At 37.7% G+C, this 19,627-nt stretch overlaps 2 protein-coding genes across 3 annotated transcripts; one reads left to right on the plus strand and one right to left on the minus strand.

The window, feature by feature from the left end:
* The first annotated feature begins 2,198 nt into the window (after positions 1 to 2,198).
* LOC133864537 (reticulon-like protein B5) lies at positions 2,199 to 4,574 on the plus strand. The gene is made up of 5 exons (XM_062300907.1): positions 2,199 to 2,512; positions 3,168 to 3,348; positions 3,481 to 3,622; positions 3,977 to 4,046; positions 4,140 to 4,574. Exons 1-5 carry the CDS (start codon positions 2,311 to 2,313, stop codon positions 4,304 to 4,306), a joined length of 762 nt encoding a protein of 253 aa, XP_062156891.1. The 5' UTR covers positions 2,199 to 2,310; the 3' UTR covers positions 4,307 to 4,574.
* Positions 4,575 to 7,712: 3,138 nt separating this feature from the next.
* LOC133863687 (golgin candidate 3) lies at positions 7,713 to 19,419 on the minus strand. 2 transcript variants are annotated; one of them, XM_062299735.1, is made up of 15 exons: positions 18,952 to 19,419; positions 17,827 to 17,925; positions 17,589 to 17,717; positions 14,161 to 14,358; positions 13,671 to 13,803; positions 13,521 to 13,585; positions 12,591 to 12,758; positions 12,347 to 12,460; positions 12,016 to 12,159; positions 10,677 to 10,973; positions 10,486 to 10,551; positions 9,729 to 9,931; positions 9,434 to 9,488; positions 8,482 to 8,667; positions 7,713 to 8,163 (listed from the first exon to the last, which is right to left on the minus strand). In XM_062299735.1, exons 1-15 carry the CDS (start codon positions 19,177 to 19,179, stop codon positions 7,825 to 7,827), a joined length of 2,424 nt encoding a protein of 807 aa, XP_062155719.1. In that variant the 5' UTR covers positions 19,180 to 19,419; the 3' UTR covers positions 7,713 to 7,824. The 2 variants fall into 2 exon arrangements, with proteins under 2 accessions (XP_062155719.1, XP_062155718.1); XM_062299734.1 differs by having other exon boundaries at positions 12,016 to 12,162; positions 18,952 to 19,418.
* Positions 19,420 to 19,627: the final 208 nt, after the last annotated feature.

Consider the following 19,627-nt stretch of genomic DNA (forward strand, 5'->3'; position numbering starts at 1 on the left):
AAACAAAAATTGTGCTAAAGTTTTATATAATGATGGATGATAGTAAACATGTACAAGTGAGAAACTGGCATGGGCAGCTGTTGGTGGAGTTCTTGCTCCTCCTGCGAAGACCACGGATCCGAAAACACTGAGTCATATCCAATAATCTCAGATGAGATGGATTCCAAGTTGCAACCCGTTTCTTAGACCCCAAAAATCAGCGATATTGTCGCTTCTGATACCAAGATGGAGAGCCAAAACCAAAACCACCAATTGAACATTCTTAATTTGCTTTCCCTAATCATACTTCCAACTCATCAAAATACTATTTCCTTCACGCTTTAGCACCACCATCATTTTTAAGCTTCAAATCAAGAGGAATGAGAGCAGACATTTTGAACCAGAGTTTGTTCAAGTCTTGCCCGATGTCATCTAAAAGTTTGGATTTATAGTGCGTTTTGCATTGTGATTTCGTAGACAAAGAGTATAATTTTAAACCAAATCACAAAAATTGTGATTTGAAAACGTTTTTCTATTTTTTAAACCACATGTATGAATGTATTTTTTTTTTTTAAAAAAAAAAAATACAATTTTAAAGAATAAATTGCAATTTAAAAGACTAAATTGTAATTTTGTTAAACACTGAAGTTTTAAAAATCACATTTTCAAATCATAAACCAAACTAACCCTTACAAACATAAAAATAATAAAAATAATAATAATAATAAATAAAACAAAAAAACAAAACAAAATTTCAAGGACAATTTCTGAATTATCAACCAAAGTAAAAGGGGAAAAGAAGAAGAAGAAGAAGTTAGAAGACAGATTAGGCTGATCAAACAATTTATTTTTATGATATTAATTAAACTAGTCGGCTATTTTTGAATGGACTCTATTTCCAATTTTTTTTAAGCGTACGATTTTCAGAAACCTTATACTAAAGAAATCTCTAATCTTCAAATTCATCAAAAAGTTGTTGTGTAGCAGATTTAGGCCATCTCCAGCAGTTAGAGTTAAAATAGCTATTTAAAAAGTACAAATTTCTACTTTAACCACTGACTATCTTAAAAACACTTCATTTTCTTAAAATATTGTTTTTTAATCTTTTTCTTTATTATTATTATTTTTTTTCACTTCTTCCTCTCACTCTCCGATCTCCCCCAACCCCAACCCGTCTCATTTCTTGAGCTGATGAGGATCGGCGAGCGTCGAGATGATCGGCGACGAGGAACCAAAACCTGGACGAGTCGAGGATCTGGCTGGCTCCGACAATGACGATGCAGAGATCAGATCCGACGGTGACGGCGTAGTCGACGGAGACGTGGATTTTGGTGTGGGGGAGGAAGGCAACAGCGTGCTAAAGGTCGAGCATCTTCCCCCGAAGCTTGTTGGGCTTAGTGTCGACGAGGACGAGCTCATCGGCGAGGTCTTGGGTAAGAATGACGATGTTGCTGGGGACGGAGGAAAGAAGGGCAGCGGCAGTGAAGGAGAGGGAAGGGGTTGGTGGTGTTGACCGAGAGGGGCGAAGGGTTTTGTTGGGCATCAAGACTGGAAGGGACGAAGAGGGAGAGTGAGAGATTGAAAAAATATTAATAAAAAATACTTGTAGAGTTGAACAATGAATAGTTATCGTTGGCTATTTACTGTTTATTAAGAAAAAATAGTTAACGTAGTTAATCTGTTGAAGAAGAAAAAAAGGCAAAAAAAAATAATTAAATTTAACTTTTTGACTAAAGTAAAGCAGACGCCGGAGATGGCCTTAGAATCTGCTTTTGAATATTTCAAAAGTTCGAGAATCCGATTTTGAGTATTTCTATCTGCTTAGCGCCAATTAGCCCCTAACGTGGAACCCACTCAGATGTAACCCCACCCCACCACCCAAAAAGTACCAGCCGTCCATGCCACCATCTCTCCACTTGTTCTCAGCCACGTGTCCCCCAACCGGTCACTGGGCCTGTGACTTTCTGTAACACCCACCGTCCACCGCAGCCCCCAGGACCCCCCCCCCACCCCCCGCGCGTACACGTACAAAAATACGCCGTCAAATCTAACGTCGTTGATCCTCGGACTTATCAAACCCAACGCCGTCAATTTGGCTCTCAAATTCCCCGAAGCACTAGCTAGGCTTGGAGCACAAAGCTCAGGCAGGGACACATCACCATCTAACGGTCACGATCTCACCTCGCGCTCGCTCTATATAAATCCCACTCAGATTTGCTCTGCTGCAGCCCTATTGCTCACTCGCATAATAATAATTTCAGCATCAAAAATTTCAAATTCTTTTATTTATTTTTTTCGGGTGGCGGATCGGAACTTTGGTGTCCGAAAAGAATGGCGGAGCATTCCGAGAGTGCGGGTTCGGCAGCGGAGTCGATGATGGAGAAGATAAGCGAGAAGATCCACGCGCACGATTCGTCGTCGTCTTCGGATTCGGATAACGAGAAACCAGTCTCTCCGTCGTCGGTGAAAGCCAAGATTTTCCGGCTTTTCGGCAGGGAGAAACCGGTTTACAAGGTTTTCGGTGGAGGAAAACGTACGATCACTCCTCTCTCTCTCTCTCTCTCTCTCTCTCTCTCTCTCTCTGTAGGATTACATTTTTTATCTGAGATCTGTTATCGGATCGGATAGGCGTTGTTCAGCAGTGTTTGATATTACATTTTTTCTTGAAATGTGCGTGTTTGTTTTGAAAACATTGGTTGATGCGATTTCTGCTTTTCTTTTGAAAGCAATGTAAGTTCTTTGGAAATGGAGGAAAACAACGCGTTTCGATTTGTAGGAGTACAAGTTGCGTTTAGGTTTTTGTCAGATTATTGTTTTAGTGATCTGTATGGGTATTTAGGTTAATTGGGGTATTTTGTTTTTTAATTTCTATTTGAAGCTTATAGACTCTGTTTAGTTGCTGGTAAAATGTGGAAAGTGTTATGCAAAATTTGAGTTTTGAAGTATGGTTGCTGAGAATCCAGGGGAGCGTAAATTGAAAGTTCATGCAGTGAGAGGGTTAGACCGTTAGAGAATGATACCTTTCAAATTGGGTCATTTCCAATTATATGTTGTGACTTTTTTATTTTTCCCCTCAAGAGCGAAGTTGTAAATTTTTTTTTTCCCCAAGTTAATGCGAAGCAATGCTAAGTGTTGATCTATGTTTTTAGATTGTGTTCTTTCTCAACTTCTGTGATGATTTGGTGCAGCTGCTGATGTGTTGTTATGGAGGAACAAGAAGATTTCAGCCAGTGTGCTCGGTGGAGCCACCGCAATCTGGGTTCTTTTTGAATTAATCGAATACCACCTACTTACTCTTGCATGTCACGTTCTGATACTCTCTCTTGCAGTCTTGTTCCTGTGGTCCAATGCTCATACGTTTATCAACAAGTAAGCTTTATGGGTTTTCACATTATCAGCCCTTAGTGTTAATCTGTATTAAATTCAGTTCTTAGGTAACTAGGCCATGTTTTCATCTATATATATATTTCATTAATTGCCTAAGATGATGTCTGTTTCTAGGACTCCACCCCGCATCCCAGAAGTTCATCTTCCTGAGGAGCCATTCTTGGAAGTTGCCGCTGCGCTGAGAATTGAAATCAACCATGGTTTTGCTATCTTGCGTGATATTGTAACTGGAAGAGATTTGAAAAAGTTTCTCATTGTATGTGTTTTGTCTATGTTTCGTTGGTAGAATATTCACCGTTTAGTTTAAATAAGCATATGAAATTCTTTATTGGTTTAGGCTGGTCTAACCTCTTAATTCAGTGCTCACGCTGGTTTAACAAGTTAATATTTCTATTGTTTCATGAAGGTAGCTGATTTGCTAGATTTGAGACTCTGATCTATACTACTAAAATCTAGAGTGTATTATAATACATGTCCTGTAATTGCTAGTCTTCAAAAATGGGATATTCTGCTAAACAGTATATCTTTAACATGATTTTGACTGGCAATTCAGTATGGAAGTTTATTTTGTTATCTGATTTTTCTGATAAGGTTATGTTTTCGATGTCAGGTTATTGCTGGCTTGTGGGTTCTTTCAATTGTGGGGAGTTGGTGCAATTTCTTGACCTTGTTCTACATATGTAATAACCACAAAACTTTTGTTTATGCATATTCTATTTATAATCAACTTAACATTGTGTACTGAACTTTGTTAATATCGATTTGGAGAACAGCTTTCGTTTTGCTGCACACTGTGCCCGTTCTGTACGAAAAGTATGAGGACAAGGTTGATCCATTTGCAGAGAAGGCGATGTTCGAGCTTAAAAAGCAGTATGTAGTGTTTGATGCGAAGGTTTTGAGCAAGATTCCAAGAGGTCCATTGAAAGGGAAGTTGGCTTAAAGGAGGTAAGGTGTTCTTCTGTTAGTGGTGGACAACCAGCTAGCAATGGGTTTTGTAGTTTTTGTCTGTGGGTGCGCTCGCACTTTTTATATTTGCTGGAGCCTTTGCCTTGCTTCTCTCCATGCAGTTGTCATTGTTTTGGTTTGCAATGCTGTAGGTGTGATTTTTGCTTTGTACTGTTTCCGTAACTTTGAAATGGCACCTTAACTATAGGTGATTTTGTGAGCAACTTTATTAGTCGATTGGATATCACATTGTGCCTTGTTAATTCATGCTTTTATTGGGTTTCTATAGCGAGAATGATCTCCTTGACGCAACATGTATGGGCAAAGGATGAAAAATATAGCGGTCTCTGCATTGAGAAGCATGAAACTTCTGAAGTTAATGAGGAAGTGTTATGTGGAGAGCTTCCTTTTGAAGCATGCTACTAATAACGGTAAATTGGTAATGATAACAAACGAAAATATGTAGGTTCTACAAATTTAATGGTTGATTAAAAAGAGATATATCGGAAAGATATATAATATGTAAAAAGATCATTTTTCTTTGACAAAAATATGTATTGGAAGTGTTAAATGCATAATTGGTAATTGTGGGTTATCTATTATTAAAAAGATACTTGAATTTTTTATTTTTTTTTGGTAAGATACATGAAAAACAAAATTACAACAGTAATGGAAAAGAACAAAAACAAGGGTTGGGCAACTCAAAATTTAAACTATGAACGAAAGTACGTGGAGACAATGTTTTTGAAGATGCGAGCCATGTGATTCGTGACACGGATGCTAAAAATCGAGGCCACCAGTTAAGGTGGTAAAAGATGTATAAAGAGTTACAAGAACTCAAACACCGATACAGGAATAAACAGAGAGAGATTACAACAAAAAAGCCCAAAACAAAACATATCAACACAAACAAGAAAATAATTAACAACATAGGCCTGAATGAGGGTAGGGGAGTGGGAGCCACTTCTGGTGGCGCGTGAGAGCCATGCGCGGCTAGAGGAAGGCCTCTCGCCAGTAGGAGATGCTGGAGTTGATGAAGTACGCCGCAAGTCGTGGTGGGGAGAGGCGGTTGGATGAGATGTGGTCCACACAGGCCAAGAAGGTCCCTAGCGCGTGCAGTGGACACTTCGACAAGTGGGCAGTGGTGGGGAGCATGACGACTGTCGGTGGACTCGGATGACACCGACGAACCTACTGGTGAGGTGCGTGTGGTGCGAAAAAGGGCTGGAAAGTGTAGATTTAGATCCTAAGATTTTGACCCAAAAAACCATCCAAAAAACGATCAAAACACGGTGGAATGAGATGGGATAAACTGATGAGCTAAGTATTGAGAGCAGAGCCAGAAGATAAAGAGCCAAAAAAAGATCCGGCATGATAGTAACCTCAAAAGAGTTTTGGGTTGGTTGGTATGAGAGAAAACTCTCAAGGGTTTTGGGTGGTTGGTTGGTTGGGCGGATAAAGTAGAAGGAGAGAAAGATGGGGTTGCAAGGAAGGGGGAGAAGGTTACAGGAAAAGGGGGGGAAGCTTCCCTCCCATGTCGGCTTGCACAGGGAAGAATTCACAAATAGGAGAGAGAACGAAGCTTTTCACGGGGACATGCAAAGAGATAGATTGTAAAATGAGCCATGGAAAATTGAAATCAAAAGATAATTTGGATTTTGAAAATGACAAAATCAGTATTTGTACTTTATTAATTTAATATTTTCTTTCATTTATCATTTAAAAAATCTATTGAAATTTTTTAAAGCGTATGAAAAGCCAAGTAAGAGGTAATCCAACCATCACTTGGAATGGAGTCCAACCATCCCTGAAAATGGTTTTAAGTGTAATTCGACCAGTCTTATCGAATAATCTTAAGAGGTGATCCAGTTAGGGGTGGCTCACAAGTTAAGGCGTGGTCTAGCAACCTTTCAAAGCCTCTTTCAATAGTTGTCAAACCACCACTCAAGCGAGATACAATGACTTGAGCCACTCAAAAAATTCTTTAAGCCCTCCTTTGTCCAAGCTACCCGTTTTTCTTTTTCTTTTTTTTAAAAAATAAAAAATAAAATTGAGTTTTGTAACTTTTGTTATTTTTTTTAAAAAAAATTGTTTGTTACGTGTCAAGTTGATGTGATATTTTTGTACATGACAACATTTTCTGTCTTACATGGTTTTTTTCACACGTGACAAAAACCCTGTAAAATTTTTAGACGATAAATGAACAAAAGTATTACATTGTTAAAACTTATAAAAAGGTATCAATTAGGTCACTTTTTAAAATTTCAATACATTTTTTAATAAAGAGGTAAAACTATAGGAACCATTTATGCATTTAATCCTTGTTGAAAAAGTGTTAGTAGAGCCCGCTCCATTATCTTTGCTCCTTAATGATTGTCCGCATGAGAATGCACCTAACAAAATTTGTTATAATTTAGGGTTAAATATCTAATTGCCCAAGTGGTTTACAAACTTTATTTTTTACCCATTGAATTTTCATTTTTATCATAAGAGGGTAGAATACCTAATTGTCTCATGTGGTTTGCAAACTTTATTTTTTGCCCCCCCGAATTTTCATTTTTATCATAAGAGATACCTGTGCTATGGGAAAAGAAAGAAATGGTATCTCCATTAATTTTTCCATCCAAAACTAACGTCTTACCATGTCATCCTACACGTGCTGGCTTACATGTACGACACTTGTTCCTAGAGTTATGTCAGTGCTGACGTGGCTACTATATATATATATTTTATTTTATTTTAACGACTAACTAAAAAAAAATCTAGGTGTGACTGGCCACCCACATTTTGGCCAAGGGAGCCACCCCCAAGGCTAGTTTTGGAGGTAGCCGAACCACCCCCATAACCCTTGGAGGTGGTTCGGCCACCCCAAGGGCTAAAATCTATTTTCTTTTTCTTTTCTTTTCTTTTTTTCACTTTTACCCCTAAGAGTGGCCGAACTATCCCCGTGGCCCTTCGAGGTAAATCCAATGTTAAATTGGTGCACATGGTTCAAGGTTTTGATAAATAATATAAATTTTTAACTGCTCCAACTCATTTTGTTATCCTTTGACAAATAGCTCCGCGTGATTAAAAAGTAACTAAACACTCATAAAAAAAATTTGACATAATCTGTTAATATGCCACGTCAATACCAATTACATTGCGACAATAAAAAAAAAAAAATTAACTAACAATTTATATAATGATCTTACATTACTTAAATTTTTTAAATAATATAACAAGATGTCCATTGTTAAATGCAACAAAATAATATGCGGAGTATGAAATAGCTTCTTTCCATTTCAAGCAAAATGGAGATAATCCCTTTTCCCCCGTAGGGGTGGCTGGTTGGGTCATCTCCAGAGTTAAATACAAAAAATTGAATATTGGGATCTGAAAATCGCAAGTGCAAGCAGCCAAACCAAGAAACTCGTTTTATTTGAGTGTAAAAGAATTAATTGAAAAAGATTGCATACAACATCAAGAAATAGAAATCTATACCTTTGATTAATTACATAATCCAACATATTTTCAGTACTTTGGAAGCAGTCTTGAGATCTGTTGAGTGTTATCTGACGATGTGAGAGGAACCGTTGAGAACTCAGAATCAAAATGTTCAGAATGCCGAAAATTTCCATGAGAGGGAAACTGGCTAGGGTTCTGGCCCGGTGATAAATTTGATCTTGAGAAACTTGATGCAGTACCAGCAGAGTTTGTTGTCTGGTTGGCCACGGGTGGGCCATTAACTGCAGCATTTGAACCTATTCCATGTGAATCTTCCTTAGATCTACCGCCATTATCTGCCAATTCCCTTCTCTCTCTTTCTTCAGTTTCCTTGAGAAGAAAATCAACCCACAGATCTGCAAAGGACTGGCAGAGAAACATATGCTTTAAAGTCAAGTATTGCCCTTGCTTAGTGGAACAAAATTCACACGTGCATGCTTGGTAATAGAAACGTTAAAAACAATTCGATCAGCCTCAATTTTCAGAATAGGGCATTTTTCAGGTCTGTATTTTTTCTTTTATATGTATTTTAAAGGTCTTTTGGAAAACCCAAACAAAACCACATCTGGTCCGAAGCATGCGTTAATGCACCACAACATGCAAATAGTGGACCAAAAAGACTACGATCAAGCAAAATGCAATTTTATAGATATCAGATACTAAAAATTTAGATAAAAAGATTACATGGTTTTCAGATGCCGCATTTGCAGGTGATTCCGTTGAACCACCTCCCAAGATTCCACCAACTAGGCGGCCGGGTAGCCCTAGTACTCCACGGACAACACCTTTGCCTGCACCTTGTTGAGCAACACCTATCCTCTGTTTGTCTTCATCAGAGAACCCCAGCATGCGAACCATAAGATCCAGAACCTGCCCACCCATAATAAACAGCATGAGCTAGTGAGATGAAAAGTTTTATTTTTTGTTTTGTTAAGTCTAGTTGATGAAAAATACTAGGAGGACAACTACTTCAACCAGGATGGAAGAACTGTAAGCAATTATCTATCTTCAATGACAGTCAACACATGAGACTGGTGTTGGGGTGGTAGAATTTATGCATTCAAAATTACTTACATGGTTGAAGAGTTGCCACATCAGCCCATTGGGCTTGTTTGGCAACGCTTTTCAGGTAGCTTTTTGCTTCTTCTTTTTTCGCTAAAAAGAAAAAGCATTAAGAACCAACTCAAAACACAAAACACTCCAAATTACTTTCACATTTATGTCATATCACAACCAAAAAGCAAAAAGTACTCTAAAAAGTTTTGCCAAATGAACCCAATTCTTCTGACGGTGTGGGATCTCAGTCTAGTTGATGTATTTTCTCCCATCAGTAGTTCTTCATATTTCTTTTATAGTTCTTTTATATTTCTTTTCCCCTTTGCTTTCCTTCCTTCCATGGGAAGACAGCCTTTGTATCAAACTATTCCTCAACAAGTTCATTTCTTTTGTAATAATAATGCCCACAATATATCAACTTAGAAATCCAAACCATCAGAAATGAGAACTAGATAAATCAGGCAAAGGCCTTGGTTATATCCAGATTCAAGTCAGCCACCTAAACGAGGCATGAGCAATTTGGCACATGTACAACAGAGGCATCCTGAAGCAATTAAAACCTTAAGATGAATATACATACCTCTTTGCTGTGGTTTCTCCTGAAGTAGGTCACCAGTAACTTGATCACAATGCGCCTGCCAACATTACCAGTCATATATTATTGTGAAGATGATATGCCAATTATGAACACAACCAAAATTTATCTACAATAACACAATGATGACCAATCAAAAGAAAAGCCATTAGTTGAAAGAGGTTTTTTTTCCCAAAACTTGACAAGCTATCCTCAGATTTTGTTAGCAACAAGAAATATTGGGACACCCCAAATAGTAAAACATAACCAATGTCATATCTGAAAATTAAATCTGGCTAACCTGTCAACAAGATAATCTGAATCCACTGACATCCTATTAAGCCTTGTCATACTCTGCTCAACAGCACGCCGTAGTTTTGCATTGTCTTCCTCAAGCTTATTTACTCGGATTTTCCATTCTGCTAGTGTCTTTTCAGCTTGGGAGAGTTTGGCCAAAATTTCCTCCTTCTCCCCCTTTGATACCTCTTCCCTTTGATCAGCATCCTGGAGATGACATAGAAAAAGCACACCTAAGGCCAAGAGTAGTGACGTTAATGGCATGAAAAAAAAAATCAGGCCTATAGATACCTGTAAAAGTCCTCTCTAACTTAAAAGTTTCACATAAGTGGCATCCTCAAGAAAATTCTTGACTGAATTATCATAATTCACTTACCATATTTAACTAATGGTATACTACAAGTTAGGAGCTAGCTGCATTAGGAGTGAATTCCTATACTAAGGACTGGAGCAAAAGGGTAGAACACACTTTGCCAATTAGTTAATCAGGTTATTTCCTGTAACCCTTTCGCACGCTCATAATTCTTTTTTAACTAAGCCCCCATGTATGGTGTCAAAAATCCAAGGCTATCCTCTTCAAGCCACCACGCAGTTGCCACAGAGTGTGTTTAGAAAACCCATTCAACAGAAGAAATATACGATTCGTACAACCTCATTATGTGGCATCCAGATGTGAATGCACTTCAACTTGCTTAAAAATCTAAAAATAAAGAGTTCACGAAACAAAATCATAAGTAACGTTGCAAGGGAGAGATTCGTACTTCCAACAGCTTAGAAAGTTTAGCTGACACTTCTCTTGCCTGCGCCAAATCTCCTTCCAAATGTTCCTATACAGAATAATCAAACTGGCATAAAAACCATATCCCAGAGATCGCATGGCTCTCACCAACACGTCCCTGTGGCTTTCTAATGAGTGAAAAACAATTAATGAATGCAGTATTCATTTGTTTACCTTGGCTTCAATTTCAGCATAGTACTGACCAAGAGCAGTTTGAAGATTAAGAAGCTCAACATTTTTGGCATCAATTGTGGTCATACAGTTGGCAAGTTTTCTATTCAAGTCGTCAATAATTTCCTTCGACTTCAGAATTTCATTGTTGTTGCTTGTCTTAATTTCCTCCTGATTTGCAATGGCCAGCTTCAGAGCTTTCTCCAAATGTAATATTTGAGCCCTTTGATATTCATTATTTTCTCGTAGTTGTTCAATGATTTTGCTGTCTTCATCCATTTTTTCAGACTCTTCCGATTCCTATATTATTGAAGCAAGAAAACTATATTCAGTTTTAACTGTGGAGAGTTTGAAAATAAAATATGTTGAGATGTAGAGGATGCTACATCCACCTAGAACCTAGCACAAGTAATACAAAGTGAAATTGATGCAGCCAAAAAAGTAAAAGTTAAGCATCCTGACCAGGGAAACTCATAGTGTCTATGAAGGCAAATTAGAAACATTTTCATTCACACAGATATCTAAGGGACAGAACTAGTAGGGGGTCGGGGGGCCATGGCCCCCCTCCCTTCTCCCCTCCCCCAGGTTTATATATATATAATTAAATATTTATAGTTAAAAAAAATTCCTTAAAATGTTTATATATAGTTAAAAATATATTTTTTTTCCGCCTAAAAATTAGGCTTGACCCTATCAAAATTAGACTTAGCCCCTCTTTCATGCTTTGGCCACTCCCAATAAGAAATCCTAGTTCTGTCCGTCTAAGGGGAACCATAATGCAGTATGGGTTAAAAAATAGGAAGCTTGGGGATGAAAAATCAAATATCAAAGTGGCATAAATCTAGAATGAAAGAAACAAGGTAGGTCACTGTATCTCCAAAATAGATGATGCATCAGCACTTTATACGCTGTTTCAGTTACACATTAAGGTGGTTTAAAAAGTACACTGACAGGACCACCCATTGACTCAACTAGTTATTTCTTCTAATTGTTACAAGTGATACATCAACATATCATTATTCTGAATGGTCTTTACATATGCCCATCACCATTTAGGCCAACCAAGAATATGTAATCTTAAAATAGGGATTAAATGTTAGAGGAAAGACTCAGAGAGATTGATCCACTGCAGGCCATCCTCAATTAAAACCACATTGATAGCAGTTTTAAAGATGTTTTAAAGCTAAAAAAATATAGTAAAGCTTAATAAGTAATTAAAAAATAAATCACTAGAAAGAAAAATTCAGAAACTTCACATTGCTTATAATTAATATGTCATGCACAGTCGACAAATTGGTGGTAGTTTCTACTAAAGATGATAGAAGAGTTAATGACATGTGACCTTTTCTAACAAATGCTGCTTAAGGCGGGTCAACTCTTGTAATGCTTTGTCCCTCTCATGGCGTGTTTCCTTCAATTCTTTATCCAAATTTTGCAAACTTAGCTCCATTTGTTCCTTTCCAGGGAAACTTCCGGATGAATCTTCCTTCTGTCAAGAAAAATAAACAATAATAGCAATGCCACATAACAGCAATATGAGTGGGAGCCTAGCATAAACAGCCAGAACAGTTATGTAAGATGGAGGGCAAGCCACTGTTGACGAACTAATATACAAGTGAACCTCACAAACAACAGAAAAAGTAAGGCATTGTGTTCCCCAACAATTTCTATACCTCGTTCAAATCAGTTGAATGATTATTCAGAGTCTGTGAAGCATCTGATGAGACCTTCTCAGCTAAAGAGTTCCTGCTCATTTCCAGAGCAACCTTCAGTTCATTTTTCTCCATCTATACAATACCATAACATTAGAGTAGATTCAAGAACTCAACATTCATAAATAGCAGAATAAAATGGTTTTAGTGAAATATGGTACAGTTCTCATGTGAAACACAAACTAACGATGCACAAATTACGAACCTTAAGACTACTGTTTTCCTTCTCTAGGCCCACAATTACTCTTTTCAAACCATCCAAAACGCCACCAGCATCATCATCCTCCCGTCGATTCAGTTCCATTTGCAGTCGTTTTATTTCTAAATTTTTTTCATTCAATTCGTTACATACTTTGCTCAGTTCCTTGGAGGTCTGCCAACACAGAAGATGACATGCCATACCAACTCAGATGCCAGAAACAGGAAGAAAACATAAAATACAAGGAATGAGAAATGAGAAATGCTCAAATATGCATCATTGTTCAAGACATGAGAGACAAAATCATTCCAAAACTTTAAAACTGCTAGGTGCTTTGAAATTAAAAAGAAAAAGAAAAAAAAAATCCTATTTTCCAATTTATGTGTTAGTGATGCATGAGTATACTAGAGGAGGACATGAGTGGACGAAAAAGAAAAATTCCTTCAATATAAAAAATATCCAGAAAAAAAAATTGTAAAAGGAATCATAATATAGAAATTCAATATAACAACATGTGCACGTAAGGTTAATAAATCTCTAAGTTTATCCATGTCTTTTCTGAAATAGCAATTTTTTTATGAATAAATTATTATTTTTTATGAATCTGAAACAGCAATCAATAAGTTGTCAACTAGGAAGTTCTATTAATCCAATGCCAGATCCTCATCACACACCATTGGCACTTCCCAATATATTTGTTCAATCAAGAAAGACTATGCTCACTCTCTAAAGCAACACCAAAATGATGAGACTCTATTAGTAACTTCAAACGGAGTAATGTACACAATTTTTCCTTTTCACCAAGAGTTAGAAAATTAATTAGCTTATATTTTATTAAAAACTACTGAACATATGACTGTGCAGGAAAAGATGAATGCTGTATAGCCTTATAAATGAAAATCAAACAAAGTAAAATAATACAATTTCAAAACTCACTTTGTCTCTGTCTAATTTCAGTGATTTGAGCTCCGCGTGGAAAGATTCATTCAATTTCTGTTCCTCTGAAGATGGAAAAAGAAAATAAGAGATCTCAAAACAACAAATTGTTGAGAATCATTTCTGGACCTTCAGACAGCAGAAATGTACCTAGTAGTTTTGACTGAATAATCGCCAACTTATCACGCTCTTTTTCAAGTTCGATCCTCAATTGTTTTATCTCAGGAGTAACTTGCACTGCTGCAGGGTACCTATTTTTCTCTTCTAACAAATCTGCAAGCTCCTAGAAGGCATTCATATCTCTGTTGTCAAGTTCATTCATCATTACGAAAAAAAAAAATATATACAAAATTGAAAAAAAAAAATATTTGCATTGTGATGAAATGCAGCAGAACACAAATCAAATCAAAATTTGTTTCATTCGAAAACATGTAAAGGAATAGGAAGTCTTCATTTCATCCCCCCCCGCGGCAAAAAAAAAATAGACAATTTTTTTTTTACAATTGTAGCATCAAGATCCAACCAAAAGTACAGAATAGACCAGGCATAGAAACTTCATAATAGACCAGGCATATTAACAATGAAGTTTCTCAAACTTGCCCAGAGAATATGAGTTTTTGAGAATAAAAGGTGCCATTACCTTCTCCTTTCCAAACAAATTTGAATGTTTTGCTTCCATCTTACTTCCAACGACATCAGATTGAACAGCATGTGTGACTCCATTGCTTATTGCATCCTGTTTAGAGACCACACCATTGTGTTTCTGGTTTCCAGCATAACGGTTTTTCACTGGAGGTGTGAACTTATGCTGTCGGTTGGCTGATTGATCCGTACTTCCCTGCACAAATTCCAAAACAACTCAGCCAATACCCAATACCACATCTTCAATTTTCTTTTTTAGATTAAGAAACAAAATGTGATACTTCTAGCAAAGTGGAAGCACAATTATGTTAAAAAACAAATATATATTTATATATAAACAATAATAAGGCTAAAACTGATAAAATTCCATAACATTATATCACAATATGTGCCGATCTCAGCTTGTGAAGGTCGTCTGTTGCTAGGGAGGTTCCCGGAGAAGGCACGTGTTTTACACGCGCCGTCTCCGGCAGTCGTTTCTTGCCGGTGTTTGTATTCTGGGCTGCTGTTTGTGTTTTTTTGTTGTATATTCCTCCTTTGTATTCACAGTCTACTGTTTTGGTAGCTGCTTCAAATCAGGTGTTCCTGGTTTTGTGGGTAGAGATTCATTATCTATGTTCACTGCGATGGCCTACGGGCTCTGCTTTCTCGCCTTTGGGCGATGTGTTGGTATCTTGTGCTGCTGTGATTGTATCGTTTTTTTTTTCCTGGTTATGTACCCCTTTGGGGATGTTTTCTCAGGAATGAAATAGAAGAAGGTACTGTGTTAAAAAAAATATATATTATCTTTAAGGAAGAATCAGGTTCTAGAATCATTTTCATCAAGAAACAGATATCAGTAAACGGTCTGACTGTCCAAATAAACTCTTCTTTTGTTGGATAGCACACTCTACATTTCTGAGGTGGGTGTGCATTGACCCACTCAACCTGCCCAGTCTGATCCAATCGGACACAATTTGGTTTGTTTTTCTGAGGGCAGCAGTTGGGTTCAGTTAAATTTTAACCCGGCAAATCGGTTTGGTGTTGAGTTCTTCATTTTTCAAACCAATAATTTATGAGGAGTTGGGGTGTGCATCAACTCACCAGGTCCGATCCAATCCAACAGGATTCTGTTGGTTTTTCTGAGGGTAGTGATTGGTTCGGTTAAATTTAACCAAAAGAATCGGTTTGATGTTCGTTCTTCATTTTCCAAACTAATAATTGCCCAGACTGACCCTAGTATATATACACATAAATTTAACTAAATATAATCCATATTTGTCAAGTTATTTATTCCCTCTCCACATTTTCAACCCTCTTAATCTCTGAAACCTGCTTCCTCTAACCCTAAATTTTCGGATGAGAAACTCGAATCATCTTGTTACATTTTCTCCATGACCCCCATGCAAGAGTCTGATCTCTCCCAAATCTTTTAAATTAAACCAGAAAGCCAAACCCTCAACCCCCAACACCCCCCAGGCTCCGCCAATTCAAACCCTCAGCCCTAATATCTCACCTTTCTAATCAACTGCACCAAAGTAGGACCCTAACTCCACTCACCTGCAGCAGTACCTCCACTCACCTGCAGCAGTACCTTCACATCTTTGCTTGGAGTTTTAATTCTTTAGAACATGTCTGCAGGTTCTTAGTTGAAGCATGTTTTCATTTCCTCTGTGCGTATCGATCTCTCAATCTATCAATTTTGGTTTTTGGTTGTTTTGCTAATAATAAAATTTGGGGAAAAGGGAAACCAAATTGATGTTTTGAACGCGAGGAACATTTTTCCAATGCAAAACTTACCGACACCGACAATTTTTTTTTGATAAGTAAGAATTCATTAAAAAGCACAGAGGGGCGCAACCCTAGTGCACAGAAAGTATACAAAAGTGCCCCTAAACAAAAGAAAGTAAAGAACAAGAAAGTAAAAAGTCAGCGAACAACAAACTACCCGGGCTATGCGCCGACACCCAAAGATATAACAAATTAAGCACCTTTCTACAAATAGCCCCAACTGAAAACTCCACATCCTCAAAAAGCCTAGAATTTCTCTCACGCCACAAGCCCCACAAAACAAATAAAGGAACTTGCTTCCATATACGAAAAACAGGATCACGACCCAGCAAAGTGTCCCAACCCCTCAATAAATCCACAACACTACTAGGCATAACCCACTCCACCCCAAACAAGCTATAAAAAAAACTCCAAACAACCCGTGCCACATCACAATGAAGAAGAAGGTAATCAACGGACTCCCCATGCTTTTTACACATAACACACCACTCAACCACCACAATACCACGCCTACGTAAATTGTCATGAGTTAAGATCTTTCCTAAAGCCGCTGTCCAAACAAAGAACGCCACCCGCTTCGGAGCTTTAACATGCCATATACCCTTCCAAGGAAAAGAGACCGCCTCGTGACAAACTAAAGCTTTGTAGAAAGTCTTCACTTCAAAATTCCTCCTCTTGGAAGGATTCCACACCACCCTATCAACCTCCCCATGCCGAACCCGAGTAGAGTATAACTAATCAAAGAAGGACATCACCATCTCCACCTCCCAATCCTGAGCATAGCGCGTAAAGAGAACATTCCAATGAACCACGCCACCAACCACGACAAATTATCCACCACCCAAGCATCAGGAGAACGCGCAATAGAGTCCAAAGCTGGAAAACAGAGCTTGAGAGGCTTGTCCCCACACCAAAGATCATGCCAAAAGCAAACCGACAATTTTTTCAACTCAATTAATTCAATTTGTGGGAGTTTGAAAGTTGGGGCTGCATATAAATTCCCCCCCCCCCCCCCCCCCCCCCCCGTGTGACCTATGCAGACCCCTATTGAGATGCACTAATAATATGATCAACTGACCATTGCTGCTGCGAACATGCGAACATAAGGAGAGTTCTATATAATCACCTATTAATTACATATGTCTCCTAAATGTAACTAATAGGTGATTTATATAGAACTCTCCTTATGTTCGCGGCAGCATTGGTTATATCATAAGGATGTTAACAACGCTACTATAGGAAAAGTTCTAACTACCCATTCATTTCATAATGTCAAGGGCTCTGCATTGCATGTACACCTCAGCTAGAATGGTGAAAGAGCAAAGGCGCCTCTTAAGTGACACAAAAGATCCCTCAACTTATTAAATATTAATATCAGGGCCACTCATATGGGCAAAAATCAAATATCCAGCAAGGAAAAGGGAAGGTTGGGAGGAAGGCCATATAACCATTTTCTGAAACATAAAACCACTGGCTTTCTATAATTTACCAATTGTCAAGCACCCTTAATTTAAGACTTGAAATGAAAGAAAACTAAATAACCAGAGATGACAAAGGTAGTACAAAACTAACAGCACAAATTCAACATTTTCTAACAAGCACATTAAACTTTCATATAAATACACCATAAACTTCACTTGACAATTAAACAACTACCTTGTGCACAATAACACCATTTGTTAATGCTTTGGCACTTTCGTTTCCAGACACATGCAGAGCTGCATTTGTTCCATCCAGATTTTGTTTCAAATTTCCATAATCCTTATTCAATCTAGAAATCTGATCCTGTCAAATTGGAGGCGGGGGAAGAACTTTTTAAATGTGAAAGGCCTTTAAAACTGTAGTTGATAGCTGATTGGGATAACTATTGAGAGTCTTCAAATCATTGGAATACCTCTTTTTCTTTCAACAAAGCTGCATAATTAACTGATAACGCTTTAATTTCTGCTTCAGATTCCTGAAGTTTCTTGATTTCAGCTTTGTACCGTTCAATCTGCAATAAGCACAAAATAAATAGGAAAAAAATCATATCTTTTAACCAAATACTCCACTTAATAAAGTGGCTGCATTCACAGCTAAATTCTGCAGCGTACCCACAACAGAAGCCAAGAAAAGCACAAACATGCAGATATGAGGATGATATAATAATTAAAATTTGCTGTGGCTTCTTCCAGAAGCATTTTGAGAAAATAAAATAAAAATGCATCTAATTGTTACCAAACCACCTGTACTGGGATATGGAAGCAAAAAGTGAGATCTACCCAGATCTAATACTCAATGCACAGATGCCTCACCAAAACTAGTACAGAGGCTGCAACGAGCAACATATTCTAAGTCAAAAGTTGACAGGACGAAAATTTTCTTATAATTGTGGACCTTAAATTAGCTGGAAGCAAATTTAAGAAATTGACAAAATTCCATCCATATAGAACTTTAAAATATAGACACCACTCTTGAAACTGCAACAGTAAAATTATGCGTAAATATTACCAGTGAAACGAATTATTAACTTCTTCACTGAATATTACAAATACGACAATCAACTGATTTGATATACAATTAAGCTTCGTGCAATTGCAAATAAGAATGTACCTGGTCAGTAAATATGTATCTGAACTCATATGACTAACCCATAACACGGTATTATCAAAACTCGCAGCTCACTTAAGACCAAAATATCGAGAACATCTTAAGCCTCACCGGTAATAATGTTATATATATATATATAAATGAGGTCACAAAATTTTGAAAAAGATTAAAACTGCGAAGGACTAATAAAACACCCATCCCTAGCTCCAAATCAAAAAATAAAATGTTTGCTTAGATACTAAGCGAAATTAAAAATAATTTCCTCAACGAATTGCATAATGAAAATAGCGAAGCCATTAAATTCGATGCATTCGTATACCTACAACGCCAAAATGCGTTTGCATATCAAACAAAAACAACCTTCTCAAGTAATAAATAATACAAAGTCACTTATCAGAAAGAATAAACAATGCAACATTCAATGCGAAACCTCGAAATTATACGCGGAATCGATCCCATTCGGCACTGGGGGCCGCGAGACCGACTTCGAATGCGCGAAACTGTGGGAGTTCCTCCGATCAGAGACCGAAGAATCTTCGAATCCATTGCGTGAGGCATAGATCTCAAGCTCGTCCTCGTCGTCGTCGTTGTCGTCGTGCACATCGAGCGCGATCTTGTTCAAGTTCTCCTTCAAATTCGCAATCGAGTTCCACATCATTAAAATTTTCCCAGACCCCAAACAACCCAAACCCTATTACTATGTACGGGTGTCGAAGCAAAAAAAAGGCGACGAATTCGTGAGTGACCGGATAAATATGCGTGCGATAGAAGATTCAATTGGAGGATGTTTTGGGGGTTCGATTTGTGAGTAGGTAATTTTGGTAGATCTGAGAATGATATATATTTGTGGGGAGGACACGTCATGTGACTGACTAATCAAATGAAAAACTCAGAGATTTTGGTTGATGAATCTACGTTTGGTGCGTTACTTCTTACTTGCAAATTTACGACCCCATATTACGCGTAGGCGTAAACCTTTACGGTGTCGGTTTGATAAATCATAAAACATCTGGGCCGTTTGTCCTTTCACTCCTACTGATGAGTCCTACATGACATGCCTACATGTCTCTTTTCTCTTCTTTTTCTTACAAACTTTTGAGGAAAAA

This window comes from Alnus glutinosa, chromosome 3 (genome assembly GCF_958979055.1).
Source record: "Alnus glutinosa chromosome 3, dhAlnGlut1.1, whole genome shotgun sequence".
Lineage (NCBI taxonomy): Eukaryota > Viridiplantae > Streptophyta > Magnoliopsida > Fagales > Betulaceae > Alnus > Alnus glutinosa.

Bases quoted from the DNA above. Each gene is read 5' to 3' on its own strand.
- LOC133863687 (XM_062299734.1), bottom strand. From the start codon at position 19,179: ATGATGTGGAACTCGATTGCGAATTTGAAGGAGAACTTGAACAAGATC. The intron at 13,804-14,160 runs GTAATGGCACCT...AATGCCTTCTAG, and splicing joins ATTTGTTTGGAAAGGAGAAG to GAGCTTGCAGATTTGTTAGA. The intron at 13,586-13,670 runs GTACATTTCTGC...TTCCATCTTCAG, and splicing joins TATTCAGTCAAAACTACTAG to AGGAACAGAAATTGAATGAA.
- LOC133864537 (XM_062300907.1), top strand. From the start codon at position 2,311: ATGGCGGAGCATTCCGAGAGTGCGGGTTCGGCAGCGGAGTCGATGATG. The intron at 2,513-3,167 runs GTACGATCACTC...GATTTGGTGCAG, and splicing joins GGTTTTCGGTGGAGGAAAAC to CTGCTGATGTGTTGTTATGG. The intron at 3,349-3,480 runs GTAAGCTTTATG...GTCTGTTTCTAG, and splicing joins GCTCATACGTTTATCAACAA to GACTCCACCCCGCATCCCAG.